At 62.0% G+C, this 13,778-nt stretch overlaps 2 protein-coding genes across 6 annotated transcripts in view; both read left to right on the forward strand.

The window, feature by feature from the left end:
• The window catches only part of SRGAP3 (SLIT-ROBO Rho GTPase activating protein 3), a 61,224-nt gene extending 56,978 nt beyond the window's left edge, over positions 1 to 4,246 (forward strand). For 3 of the 4 annotated variants that reach the window (XM_064156130.1, XM_064156131.1, XM_064156132.1), the window contains one exon: positions 402 to 4,246. In XM_064156130.1, coding sequence (XP_064012200.1) covers positions 402 to 818 — 417 coding nt within the window. In that variant the 3' untranslated portion in view covers positions 819 to 4,246. The remainder of the gene's footprint in view (positions 1 to 401) is intronic. The other variant, XM_064156133.1, reaches the window with a different exon arrangement.
• A 4,112-nt stretch (positions 4,247 to 8,358) lies between these two features.
• Positions 8,359 to 13,778, forward strand: part of RAD18 (RAD18 E3 ubiquitin protein ligase) — a 33,535-nt gene continuing 28,115 nt past the window's right edge. For both annotated transcript variants that reach the window (XM_064156135.1, XM_064156136.1), the window contains exons 1-4: positions 8,359 to 8,492; positions 8,743 to 8,824; positions 11,879 to 11,940; positions 12,198 to 12,268. In XM_064156135.1, the coding sequence (XP_064012205.1) occupies positions 8,433 to 8,492; positions 8,743 to 8,824; positions 11,879 to 11,940; positions 12,198 to 12,268 (275 nt within the window). In that variant the 5' untranslated portion in view covers positions 8,359 to 8,432. The remainder of the gene's footprint in view (positions 8,493 to 8,742; positions 8,825 to 11,878; positions 11,941 to 12,197; positions 12,269 to 13,778) is intronic.

Here is a 13,778-nt window from a genome sequence, read left to right on the forward strand (position 1 = left end):
GATGGAGCTCGATGTGTACAACCCAACTTTGCTGGGGTTTGGGTTGGTTTTGATTCCCACCCAGCTGATGGGGATCAGTAGTGGCCTTGAGGGCTGCACGGCTGCTGGACTTGGTCGTGTGGAGGGACCCTGACCTGTCAGAGGTGTGGGCAGGCTGCTGCTCACCCCATCCCTCCTGGTGCTTGGGGTTGGCTTCCCCTGCAGCTAGTGACCCAGTCCTGCTGACCTGGCCGGCAGCACCTTTGTGCGGCCAGAGCCTGGGTCTTGCACCCCCTCCCCGGGCTCCTGCTTTGCCTGGAGGTCCTGTCTGAAGTCAGAGACGCAGGGGCTGGGGGCCTCTCCCTGGGGTGGGCGGCAGGGCAGTGCGGCAGGGCGCTGACACCGCCGTGTGGTGTTGGCAGGACATCGAGAAGACCATGAGCACGGCGCTGAACGAGCTGCGGGAGCTGGAGCGGCAGAACACGGCCAAGCAGGCCCCAGACGTGGTCCTGGACACGCTGGAGCCCATGAAGAACCCCCCGCTGGGCGCTGCCAACTCGGAGCCCGCCAGCCCCCTGCACACCATCCTGATCCGGGACCCCGAGGCGGCTCTGCGCCGCAGCAGCAGCTCCACGGCCGAGATGCTGACCACCTTCAAGCCGGCGCTGTCGGCTCGCCTGGCGGGCACCCAGCTGCGGCCCCCGCCCATGCGTCCGCTGCGCCCGGTGGTGCAGCACCGCTCCAGCAGCAGCAGCAGCTCGGGGGTGGGCAGCCCTGCCGTCACCCCCACCGAGAAGCTCTTCCCCGGCGGCTCGGCGGACAAATCGGGCACCATGTAGGGCCGGGCCGCGGGCAGTGCGGCGCCCGGGGCCGGGCCCGGCCGGCGGAGGGGCAAGCCCTGCCCCGCGGAACCTCTCCGGAAGGAGCCCAGGCTGTGCCCACCCGTGGGCGCCTCCCCAGCCTGCAGACACTGGCGGCGCAGCCCTGGCAGCAGCGGGGCCGGGGCGCTGGCACTGGCGGGCAGCTGCCCCAAGTGTACAGAACCCAGAGACTCCTCAAGCAGCAGATTTACCTCGGAACCTGGCTCTGCAGCGTCCTCTGGAGAGTGGCCTTGCTGTAGGGCTTGTTTGCAGGCACTCCGTGTGCTGTCAGGCAATAGGAGCCCACCCTTGCAGGTCGCCCTCTGCACTCCTTGGCATCTGACGTGAAGGAGAGGGGGAGATAGGGCTCGGTCACTGCTGGGCTGTGAAGAGCTGGAAGCTCAGTGGGTGCCAGCTGGCTGGGCTGTCTGCTCAAGCTGAGTCCTGAGATGCTGTAGCATGCACGGTGATGCCCAACCAGCAGCAGCTGGCAGCAGAACTGAGCTGTGCTCCATCAGCAGCAGGCAAGGAGAAGGACACAGCTGCTCCCCGGGGCATGGCACACCCTGCCTGCTGCACAGGGCCCAGGGCACGCCACGAAGATCTCCGATGGAAGGAGGAGCAGTGACCAAGCTCGGCAGAGCATGAGGACAGTAACCTGCACGGCTCTGAGAAGCTTCCTGTCCCTTCCCCACACACTTCTGGGTCTCTAACCCCAGCCTACGGACAGAGGAGACCGATGGGACGCAGAGGGCATGGCACAGCAGCGTCCCCTGGCTGGGGTCACCCAGCAGGGTGGCAGGGGCTCAGCTGGGGTCGTGCTGCCTTGCATGAGAGGCCTGAGCTGTACTTGCCATAGCAGACGCGGAGCTGGCCTGGGGGGACACTTTGAACTTTGTCCTGCACCCTGTGGTGCAGCAGCTCTGAGCTTATGCAACAGAACCTGTGCTGGGTTTGGCTCTGAGCGCTGACCCCAGAGGTAACCAACTTGCAGGAAGGGCTGGGGCATCTCTGCTCCCTGACTGCTCTCTGCTCACTCTGCTTCTCTGTTCCTTGACTGCTCTCTGCTTCTCTGTTCCTTGAGTGCTCTCTGCTCCCTCTGCTTCTCTGCTCCCTGACTGCTCTTTGCTCTCTCTGCTTCTCCTGCAGTTGCTTCCTTCTTGTGCGTATCTCCACGCAGTGACCCATGGCTTCATCTGGTCACTGTGGCCACCGACAGCCCCAGTGTGAGCCCCAAGCTCAGCTGCCCCAAAGAGCTGTGCTGATGATTCCCTGATGCCCACCCTTCTGCCAGCTCTGCTCCCTCTCTGGCCCTGCCTCATCCAGCAGCCTCCTGCCCCTGCCCATGGCTTGTCTTTGTTCCCCACTTCATTTTCCTCATCTCTGCAGTGCCACCGTAGGCCCCAGCTTGTATGCGGCCAGAGGAGCAGCTGGACTTCAGGAGGTCCTGTCTGCCCCCTGGTCCTGCCGTAGCTCCCACCTCATCCAGGAGCTCACCTGTGCTGTGCCACAGCCATGGGTACTTGCAGGTGCTAGGCATAGCTGCAGCGCCACACACCTAGGGGCCCAGCCTGGTGCTGGCCCTGTGCCCATGCATGTCCCTGTGCCCCTGCCCCTGTGTGTGGTGCTTGCCCTGCTCCAGCACTGGGCAGTGGCTGACGACATGTCCCCCGTAGAGGCCAGGCTGGGTCAGCTGGGAGCTGCTCCCCAGCCCCTGCACCTGGCTGGCAGCTGTACAAGTAAAGCCCAAAGCCATGGCGGCAGCCAGAGTGGCCAGGCCATGGGGAGCAGTTGTGTCCATGGTGGTACTGGCAGCATCCCTCTGGGCAGTGCTGGGGGGCAGTGGCTTTGTGCTGGTCTGCTGACACCGCTGCCATCTGTACTTGCCCCAGCTGCTGCCTCTGGCTGCTTGTTTCTCTAACATGGCTCTGTGTCACCTTCCCTACCCTGGGCAAACCCTGCGGGCTCGGCGTGATGGGCAGCAGATGTTCACCAGTCTGCCAGCCTGGGCTGGAGAGGAACCAGCACACGAGGGGCGGGGGGGAGGGGGGAAACCCATTTGGCACCAGAGCTGGGTGTTGATTGCCAGTAATTCCTTCTCCTTCTTGCCCTTGGTTCCTGGAGGATGTTCCCTTTGCCAGCCCTTTGGGGTTCCCTTCCCCAGCTGCCTTGCCAGCGGTTCAGGTTTCTCAGGGGCTCCCTGCTCCCGGGCAGGGCCCAGCTCCAGTCTCTTGCTGTTAAGTTATTGCCTCTCCTGTCCCTTGGTCCTGTTCCATTGTGGCTTTGTCCCAGTCCAGTTGTTTTCTCTTTAAGTGCCTTTTTGAGCACCAGAACAAAGGCCTGGGGTGGATGTCGTGGCGCTGGAGGCATCAGGCTTGCCTTGGCAGCGCTGCCTGGGCTGGAGGACGGCTTTGGAAGCTCTTTGTTGTGTTTTGCCCTTCAGGAGAAGCAAGCCAGGAGGTTCTGCTGAGAATAAACCACCCCTGTGTAACTCGGTACGCCCAGAGTGGCTGTAACTGCTGTCCAGCCAAGGGCAGAGAGATACTGTTCGGTAAGCTGCCCTGGCACCCACTGGCACCCACCCATGTAGACAGCCATCACTGGAACCTGCTCCTGGCTTGGGCCTGACCTCACCCCGAGCCTCCATTACCTCCAAAGGCATCAAGACTGTTGGCTTTGGAGAGCTCAGAGGGCTCTCCCTGGCACCTGGCCAGGCAGATGAGGAGAGGGGTTGCTGGGAGCACCCTGCCCAAGGGCCACCATGCTCCTGCCTCTGCCCACCCTGTGGGCAAGGCCTGGGCGTCCGGCACAGCCCCACATGGGGACGCGGTGTCTTCAGGGCATCGTTTCTCTGCCGTGCAGAGCAAGTGCCAGCTCCTAGCTTGGCTTCTGCAGACCCTGCTGAGTGCCCTTAGACCTGCTCAGTGTGCTCGGGGCAGCTGGGTGCTCACCTGCCCTCCCTGGGGCCTGGCGTCGCCTGGCTGGTGCTGACCCGAAGCCGTGGCACTGCAGACTCCTCAGCACTGTGCCAGGCATGCCGGTGCCCGGGGTGGTGGTGCCAGTGCACTTTCTCCTTAGGCTGCAGCTGCCCTGGCAGGTCGTTTTGTAGCCCTGGGCTGTGTTGCTCACCCAGCAGTGTTGTGGTCTGCGCCCGGCTCTGGTCTGCTGCGGCGTGGCTGGGCCGGGCGGTCTGCTGGGGCGGGTTTGGTTGTGCCAGGAAGCCCCGGGAAGCCCTGGCTGCCCTCCTCCTCCTCTTCCTCCTCTGGTGTTGTCTCTGTGCTGTGTGGTGAGCCGCCGTTCAGCTGGAGTGTCTGAGTGGGTCCTGCCGTGTGTGCTGCTGGTGCCATGTAGATGAAGCCTCTGGTTGGGTGTGGACTCATCCCCTTGAATAAAACTGCTTCACTTTTCTCAAGAGCACTGCCCTGTGCTTCACAGGGCACACAGCCCAGCCTGGGCACTGGGGGGCCTCTGGGCATCACCCAGGCTGAGCAGCAGGAGCAGCCCCCGCAGCTCGCCCAGGATCACAAGGGCTAGGGCGGGTTGGAAGCTCTGCAGACAAGGAGACTCCACAGCCTCTCTGGGCAAAAGTTCTCTGCCTGCAGGAACCACAGAGGCCTGCACCCTGCCTGCACCCTGCCTGCGGCTCCCCAGCCCTCGGCTGCTGGCCGTGGTGCTCTTCCATCCCTGGGTGTCTCCAGGCTGTGTCTCCTGGCTGCTGCTCCCTGCGGCCTCCGGCCGTCCCGGCTGGCAGCGCCGAGCTCACTGTGTTGGTTTGGTAGTGCCGCAGTGGGCACAGATGGGCTCTGCCCTCCCTGCCCTGGGCATATGGTGGACATCCGCAGGGAGGAGGCTGGAGGCCAGCAAAGATCCCAACCCCCTGCCTCCAGGAGGCTGTGAGTTTGCTCATTTCCAGCCCGTGCTGAGCTGTGCCAGCCAGGCTGCGTTCTGCCTGTCAGGGCTGGCCTGTCTGCTGCACCTCCTTCGGGATGCTTCCAGGGAAGGGAGCAAGGGAGACCTGCTGCCAGGGAAGGGAAGGGAGCAAGGGAGACCTGCTGCCAGGGAAGGGAAGGGAGCAAGGGAGACCTGCTGCCAGTGGTTCTCAACAGGTCTCGCTGCCCTGCAACCACCAAAGCAGGCTGAGGCAGGGGCCGCATGGTTCTGCTGGGCTCCTGCTGGGGATGAGCCACACTCTGCTTCCCCAGTCCCTGCTGCATGAGTCCCTCTCAGCCCCTGGAGCCTGCACCCAGCGTCAGACAGCTCCTGCCCTTTGTGAGCCTCAGCCGCAGCACCTCGGGGGGTTCACCACCTGCCCGCAGGGACTTGGGTGGGTGAGGATGGCAGCCGAGAGGCTGAGTCCCAGGTCTGCTCCAGAGGGACCTCGCCAGTGCTCCTGCGGCCCTGCTGTGTCAGCAGGGCTGGGGGGACGCCAAACGCGCAGCTGCTCTGTGGCGGTGCTGCTCCGCTACCAGCTCAGCTCTCCCAGTGCCCCTGCTGCTGGGCTCAGCCACTCTGCCTGCTGCTGGGCTCTCTGCTCAGAGGGTGCCCGTGGTGGTGCCGAGCCAAGCAAAACCTTGCTCTGAGGGTAGGTGTCACTGCTGGCAGGCATTGATCGCTGACTGCCAGCTGAGTCCCTGCTGGTGTGGAGCTGCTGCCCCTTTCTTCTGCCCACAAGGCTGCCAGTGCCAGAATGGGGACCTTGCGTGGGCACTGGCAGCTGTCTCACTCGACTCTGGCAGGAGCTGATCTCCAAGGCCAGGGCAGCTGCTGCCACCTCAGCACCACACAGCCCCAGCGTGTCCATCCCCAACGGCCGCGTTCTGGCCGCTCTTTGAGTAGCGAAGGGTGCAGAGTGGGTGAGGGAGCGAGGCCGTGCCCTGCGCTGGCAGCGGGGCAGAGGCCTCGTCGGAGGCCTGAAGGAAGCAGGCTGAGCGCCTGGCAGATGCCATTCCTGGAGTCCCCTCCCGGGCCGAGCGCTGCCACCGGCAGATGGCATCAGAGCCCGCGCCCTGCGCTGCCGGCGGCGCCCAGCCCTGCTGCGGCGCCTCCTCACCGGCGTGCGGGACCCGGCGCTGAGCTGCGCTGCTGGCCGGCAGCTGCGGCTGCCTCACCCAGGCTGTCCCTGGATTCCTGTGCGCTGTGCCCAGGGGAAGGAAGGGGCTGCGAGGGTTGGTAAGTGGCAGCTAGGGAGGCATCCACAGCCCTCTGGGCAGCTCTGCAACCGGCAGCTGGCGACGCTGCTCGGGCTCTGCTCTCGGGCAAGGTGCCCCTGAGGCTCTGCTCCGCTGGGTTGGGAACCTGCCCGGGAGCCAGCGGCTCGCAAGAGATGGAGCTGTCCCAGCTGGCGGCGCTGGCTCCTGCGGATGGAGGCCTTGGGGCTCTGGAGACAAAGCCTCGGGAGGTGAAGCCATGGCCCTGTGCTTTCCTTGCGGGTGGACAAGGGGGTCCTGCAGAGCCATGCCCGCCCTTGGTGGCACGGGTCACAGCCGCAGCTGGCAAATGCGCCCTGCCTGGGGACTCCTACCCTCCGGCAGAGGCTCCAGAGAACACTGCTTGTCCTCGGTGTGCTCCTCCGCTCCTCCTGCAGCCTCCGGCGGGAGGGGTGGCCAGGCCCACGGGCATGGGGGAGCAGGAGAGGTCGCAGACCCACATCTCCCTGATTTCTGTGTGGCACAGCACACCCTGGAGATGCCCCACCCCTCTGGAACCCTCTCGACGCTCTGCCTGATGCTTCCCTGCCACAGCAGCACCAAGAGCAGCGCCTTGCTGCTGCCCAGGGATGTCCCTTCCACCTGCTGGCGCTGGAGCAGAGCCTCAGCCCCTTGCCACCTTCCCAGGCACAGTCCTGCGGCCATGCCCTCCACACTGCCCAGTGCTTCCCTACCGGCCCCGATGGCACAGTTAGGCTGACTGCAGGGACTGACTAAGATACAAGAGCCAAGGCCAAGCACTGATGAAAGGCTGTGTCCACAGTGAGGGGCTTGGAGCTTTGGATCTAATTATCTCATTGCCAGCATTTTAATTTCGGGAAGTGTTTAATATCCTGCTGGTGTCATAGCAGTGCAGAATCCTGAGTGGGTTGGAGGGGACCTCAACACTTATCTAGTGCCATCCCCTGCCATGGGCAGAGACACCTCCCACTAGCTCAGGTTGCTCAGGGCCTCACCTGGAAGGTCCCTTGCCACTCAAACTATCCTGTGGCTCTGTTTCTGTGCCAGCCACCACATCAGTGCCCTCTGACATCAACTACCAGCTCAGGCAGCGCTGCTGTTGCCCTCCTTGCACACCCAGGGCTCAGCTGTGGGCTGTGGCACCTATGGGCTCTGGCACCAGGCCTCTGCTGCATTGCTGCAGGGTCTTGGACCAGGCCAGGCCAGAGGGGGTGAAGCTCTTTGGACAAGTGCTGGGTCCTGGCTACCTTCGGGGCCAAGCTCGCGTTGGTTAAGTCTGTTGGTCCAGGCACTCTGACGTTGTTCTGGTTGGCATGGTGAGCGTTCAGCCCAGCCTGCTTTGACAGGGGCTTTGTGCAGCCCTGTCTCAGGAGCTAAGGCTGCCTGGTGGGGTTTTGTTTTGCTCTAAATTTCTCCAGATCAGACTAAATTTAGGCATGAAGAAATCAGCAAATCACTGCCAGCTTTCAGGCGAGGGCAGGCTTAGGTCGCCGTGAGACGTTCCTGAGCAATCTCCCTGCTGGTGCTCAGGCTCCTCTGCAGCTGGCAATGACAGGACACGAAACTTTCCACTGCTCTAAATGCTAAGGAATCTCTGAGAACATCCAGCAGCGATCAGCGCAGGCCGTGCCTGGGCCGGCGCCGGTCAGCACAGCCTGCTCTGCGGCGCGGCCGCCCCACAGCCCTGCCCGCGCTGCGCCTCCGCGCCCGCCCCGCCGCGTCCAGCCACACGCAGGTGCGAGGCGAGGTCTCGCTGGGCTGGCACTGAGAGCAGCCTGCCAGGGGCAGCTCATGGGCAGCAGCGTCTGTCACTGCAGGGGCCAAGCACTGCCCTGCCGAGGGCACAGCTGCGCTGCTTGGGCCAGTTAAGAGGGACTGGAAACTGCTGGGGAGGGTCCAGTGGGGGCTGTGGGGGCGCTGGAAGAGCGGGGGCAGGCCCGCCCGGGGCAGGCTGCCTGGGGCGGCGGTGCAGCCTGCCGAGCCGTGCTCCCGGGTAACCTGCCGCAGGGGCTGCTGCTCCGGGCTGGCGCTGAGCGCCCCGCGCCGCGGGCAGCCGTGAGCAGCCCTGGCCCGGCCCGGCCCCGCCGCCAGCCGCCAGCCACCGGCCCCGGCCCGGCCCGGCCCCGCCGCCAGCCACCGGCCCCGGCCCGGCCCGGCCCCGCCGCCAGCCACCGGCCCCGGCCCGCGGCTCCCGGCAGCCCCCGCGACGGCGGAAGTGCGGCCCGGGCGCGGCGCGCAGGGCTCCGCGCGGGGGATTCGGACTCGCTGCCGGCCGGGCCGAGCCGTGCGGGGCCGTGCCGAGCCGTGCGGGGCCGTGCGGGGCCGTGCCGAGCCGTGCGGGGCCGTGCCGAGCCGTGCCGAGCCGGGCTGTGCCGAGCCGGGGAGGGAGCGAAGCGGGGCCCGAGGCAGGCCGAGCCGAGCCGCCATGGCCCTGGAGCTGCCGCTGGCCGAGCCGCCGTGGCCGCAGAGCCTGTCTCCGCTGAAGGTGCGTGAGGAGGCGGCCGGGGCGATGGCGGCCGGCGGACAGCAGCCCCCGGCGCTGCCCGGCCTCGGCTGGAGCCGCAGCGGCCGCCGCTGGGGGGGGGGAGGGAAGCAGGGCAAGGAGGGTCCCCCGGCGGCTCTCCGCGGCGGTGGGAGCAGGGCCCGGCCCGCCCCAGCGCTGTACAGAGCCGGCGGCTGCGGTGCCGGTGCCGGTCCCGCCGTGAGCTCTGTGTGAGCCCAGCTTTCTGTCGCAGGAGGTTGATGACTTGCTGCGGTGTGGGATATGCTTCGACTACTTCAGCATTGCCATGATCATCCCCCAGTGCTCGCACAACTGTAAGTACAGCCCGCGGGAGCTCGGCCGCCGCTGCCGTCCTGCCTGGGGGGCTGCGGCTGCGGCAGGGCTGGGGGTGAGGGCTCCTCCTCTGCTCTGCCAGCTCCCCGGGCACTAACTCCCCAGGGATCCGCACGCAGCTCGCCTCTCGGTGGCTGTCGGTCTGCCTGCTGTCCTGCGGTCGCTGCGCTCCGTGCAGAGTGCCCTGGACACTGCTGTGGCACTGGGTTACGTTTAGCCCAGCTCAAGCAGAGCTGGCACAGAGGCAGTGCCCTTGTACCAGCAGCTGCTCCCGCAGCAGCCAGGCAAGCAGGGTGTTTGTGGCAGGTCATAAAGGGCTGCTGAGGTTGTTCCCTCTGCCCTGGGACTTTGTGGAGCTGAGAACTGAGTGTGCCTCATCACACATCCCAGGGACTACAGGGGTGGCTGTGGTGGGGACATGTCGTGGCCCTCTGACTCCTTTTAAGGCTGACTCCATCAGTCTGCTGGCAGATGAAGGCAGACAGGCAGGGCTGAAGTTTTGAGGGGGTGGTTAGGTCCTCATGCAGCTTTCCTGGGAGACAAGAGACTGGAGGATGACTGTATAGAATCTGAGTTGTTTGGGTTGGAAAAGACCTCCAAGGTCACAGAGTCCAACCATCGACCGTGGCCATTGAACCACGTGCCCAGGTGGCCCATGGGCCACGGTGGCTGACAGAATCCTCTTGCATTTAGGCTGAGCAACAGAAAACTGGGGGAAAACATCTTCAAAAAGAGTTTTGTGTTGCAGTTTCAGAGACAAGTCCTCATTTGACTGCTCGCTGCGTGGGGCAGAGGTTACTCATCCTTCCTTCATCAGCCACAGAATCACTTGGCTTGGAAAGATCTTCAAGGTCACAGAGGGTTAGATCACAGGTCCAGCCATCACCTGGAGCTAACCCACGTCCCTCAGCACCACATTCCTGCCTCTTTTACACACCTCCACAGATGGGGGTTCAGCCACCTCCCTGGACATAGAATCAGTCAGGTTGGAACAGACCTCTAAGGTCATAAAGTCCAACCTTGTACCCAGCACCTCCTGCTCAAGGTTTAGCCAGCGAAGAGGTCTGCCTCTGTGGAGTGGTCTGGGGAAAGGCTGTGAAGCCACCTTTCCTCCTGCTCCCTTCTGACAGCACCAGCACCCCTCTGGCTGAATGCCCTTCGACCCCACCTGTTCCTGCCGTTCTTCGCTGAGATGCCTGTCATAACGCAGCAGGGGGCTGTGTGGCAGGAGCTGTTCTGAGCTCAGGTCAGTGCCGCTCTGCCTGCCCAGGGGTTAATAGCTGCCAGAATGTGGCAGCCCAGCAGCTTGCCCTTAGTCAGGTTAGGGGAGGTGCTCATGTTAAAATAAAGCTTCTCATTGTTTTGTCCCAAATCCATAGCACTTTCTTGCAGGGAGGAGGATGTTGTAGTTTGGCAATGGAATTGAGTTTAGCTTGGCGGAACTGTGGCCACTGAAAGCAGGAGCACTGCAGATCCTCCGCAGGTGCTGCTGTTGCAGCCTGCCCCTGGCACAGCCATGCTCAGGAGCCCTTCCCTTGGGAAAGAGCCTTCTGCTTTTTAGCATCTGGCATGTTTCATTTCCCAGTAGCCCAAATGTGGCCAATAAATCGATCCAGGGCTCTTGGAGTGTTTCTAGCTGACAGACAGGCTGCATGCCTGGAGCACAGAGCCCTGTGCTGTGCAGGAGGGGCTCTTTGTGCAGAGGTGAAAAAGAGATGCAGTTGCTGCCAAGAGAGGTTGCTTCTGTTTCTCTTCATGACCTGTTTCAGGGCTTCTAGACACCTCCATAATCTGTTTGCACCTACAGCCACTTAAAATTCCTCCTCTGCCCCTTCTTGGGTGACTGGTAGCCTTCAGCAGCTCTCCTGACAGCAGCTGTTTAACCTCCACAGTGCTTTGGGTTGCACCTTCAGTGGCTGGGCAGATTTGCCTAAGTAAAGCCCTTGCAGATGGATGCCTGCTGCCAACACCTGGCAGGGCCGAGGGAGCTGTGGCTTGCAGGTCTCTGGTGCCTTGGGTCTGAGAGGACAAACTCAGGTGATGTGAGAGATTGTCTGCTTCTGGTAGGCATGAGCACCAGTGTTCAAAAGTGCTGCCCTCCAGCAGGGGATGGAGCTGGTTTGGCACCAGCTGCCAGCCTCCTGAGTCAGCAGCATGCCCGGGTTGGAGCCTTTGTCCCCAGCTCAGCTCCAGGGAGTGCAGCGCTGGCCTGGTGCAGTGTGGAAGGTGGGCAGGGAGCCTGGGTCTGTTTGGTGTGTTCCCACAGGAGTGGCTCTTTTGTCACCCAGGGTTTCCCTTTCTTTAAGCCTGTCTTGACAGCTCTGCTGTGCTTCCAGCTGAGCAGCTGCACAGCTCCTGCCTCACCTCAGCACTTGTGGCCTTTGGTATCTGCACCTTGTGCTGCCACCGACGTCTCTCCTTTTGTTCCTCCTGCATCTCACAGCCTTCTTGCCTGCAGGCTGGGCACTTGCCTGCAGTGCACAAGTGACTGTTTGCTGGCAGTCACTTGTGCACTGACCTCCTGTCGCTGTCATTAGGCACCCGGTGATGTCTGTCAGCTCCGTGTCACCTGCTGGGGCTCTCCTCTCTGTGCTGAAGCAGAATGCTGCAGCAGAGCCCTGTGACTGCTTTGTGGGTGTGGGTTCACAGGGGGCTTGGGCTGGCAGTGCAGATGGCAGTGAACCTGGGGGCACCACTTAGGTCTTAGTGTCTGTGCTGTCTGTAGGAGGCAGAGACCTGCTTGGTCACCCCAGGATTGGCAGGCTGAAACCTGGGCCGTGGTGGGACTGCTTCTCCTGTAGGAAAAGGAGGGGAGTGGGAGAGAAGCAAAAGTAAGCTGCTGCCTTTGACAGAGGTCTGGGCTTGTCTCTTGAAGGGTGCTTGCCTAAAGCACAGAGGGTTTAAGCCCGTGGGAAAGCAGTGCCCTGCAGCACTGGGGTGCTGTGGGCTGGGCTGCACACGGGCTGCAGGCTGAGCGCTCAGCAGCAGGGCTGCTGGAGGGCTGCTGCCTGACGCCGACCTCTGTCCCCCTGCAGACTGCTCCCTCTGCATTCGCAAGTTCCTGTCCTACAAGACCCAGTGCCCAACCTGCTCTGTGGTAAGTGCTTGGCTTTTCCTCACCTGGCTTTTCTCTTTGGTCTGTGCTGAGTAGCCGACCCCAGTCCTGCCTTCCCACCCTTCCTTTTGGGGAGTGAGGGCAAAGCATGGTGCCCGCAGTGCCATTCCTTCAGTGGGGGGCAGCTGAGGCACTGATCAGCGAAGAAGTGACTGAGCACTGACAGGCTTTCTGGGGCCTTGTCTTCTCTGCTGTTGACTGTTTCCCCCTTTGTTTACCCTTTTCTTTCTATTTAATAGGCAACCTCAGAATCTGACCTGAAAAATAACCGGACCTTAGATGAGCTGGTGAAGAGCTTTCAGTCTGCAAGGTACCCTCTGGTTGTCTGGACACTCTGCCTGCTTTGGCAGCTGCAGAGGGAGGTGTGACAGTGTGACCAGCCCAGGAGGCCTTCTAGAGGAGCAGTGTGAGGTCTGAGAAGCAAAGGCAGTGGTGTCACAGAGAGATTGTCAAAGACAAATGTTTGTGCTGCTGCAAAGCTCCTGCAGCCTCCTGGCTGAAGGCTGCTGTGCACTCAGGAGATGTGTGCAGGTTGGGCAGCCTTGGGTTGGGTTTGCTTCTGGCTTGCTGCTCTGCAAGTTCCACTCCCTTCCACATGCAGGAAGTCAAGGGAAGTCAGGATTCTACTAGGAGAATAATCAGAGAATCCTAGAATGGTTTGGGTGGGAAGGGACCTCCAAAACTCACCCAGTCCCAGCCCTCTACAGTCAGCAGGGACACCCCCAGCTAGGGCAGCTTGTTCAGAGCCCTGTCCAGCCAGGGACGAGGCCTCAGCTCCCTCCCTGGGCAACCTGCTGCCAGTGTTCCAGCAGCCTCCTGGTGCAGAACTTGTTCCTCACATCCCATCTCCATCTGCTCTGCTCTGATTTCAAGCCATTGCCCTCATCCTGTCCCTGCAGACTTTTTCCTCTAGAATCCTTCTTAAGTGTGCAGGGCAAATTCTGCCCAGGAGGCTTTTGTCTGTCCCAAGGGTCAGCTCACAAGGGAGTTCTCCTGGTGAAGTCAGTGGGTGGAAGGAAATCAACCATCGAGGGCCCAGAGGTGTGAGCTTGCCTGGCTGAGGGAAGCAGTGGAGCCTCGTGCTTCTGGCTGGGCTGAGGTCAGGAGTGAGTTAACAGCAGGCAGCAGGGAGGTTAAAAGCCCTTTGAAAGACAGGAGCAGCAGGGTGAGCACCCCTTGGTGGGCACCAGTGCAGAGAGAGGTTGCCTGCATTCTCTCTCTGTTTTCTGCTGCCCAGAAGCAGCTCAGTCATTTGCTAGGGTGTTTGAAGGTGTTGCTGTGTCCGAGGGAGGCAAAGTCAATCTTCTTTTCCTCTGCCGTGGAGCTTGAAGTCAGTAAGGTCCTTGACTTTGTCAGTGGTAGGAAGCTTGGTTCTGCTTCTGGCTTTGTTCCTGGAGAGGCCTCCTCTGTGCTGAGGATCTGCTCTGTGTGACCACCACTTACCTGAATTGATTTGCTTTGAAGGATTGGGATTCCACAGCTCCATCATTTCAGCCTGAGCTCTGCCTTTGGGGGGTTCCTGTGATAAATAGGTCACTCCAGCTCTTGGTGAGGTCTCACTTTGTATGGAACAAGCAGTGCTGACTTGGTTCCATTAGGATATTGAATCCTAAACCTTCATCTATTTTTATTTCATATTTTTTGAGTGCTTTAATGGCTCAGTATCAATCTTAGCAGAGGAGTTTCATCAACTTGCCTGTTGTGACTTGGACTTCAGTCAATTGCTCCACACCAAAGTTAGATCAATAAGACACACAGCTTGTAGTGGCCCTGCTCTGCCCTGAGTGGCAGGGAGCCAACAACAATCAGCTTGCTGAGGG

Source organism: Pogoniulus pusillus, chromosome 16 (assembly GCF_015220805.1).
Source record: "Pogoniulus pusillus isolate bPogPus1 chromosome 16, bPogPus1.pri, whole genome shotgun sequence".
Classification (NCBI taxonomy): domain Eukaryota; kingdom Metazoa; phylum Chordata; class Aves; order Piciformes; family Lybiidae; genus Pogoniulus; species Pogoniulus pusillus.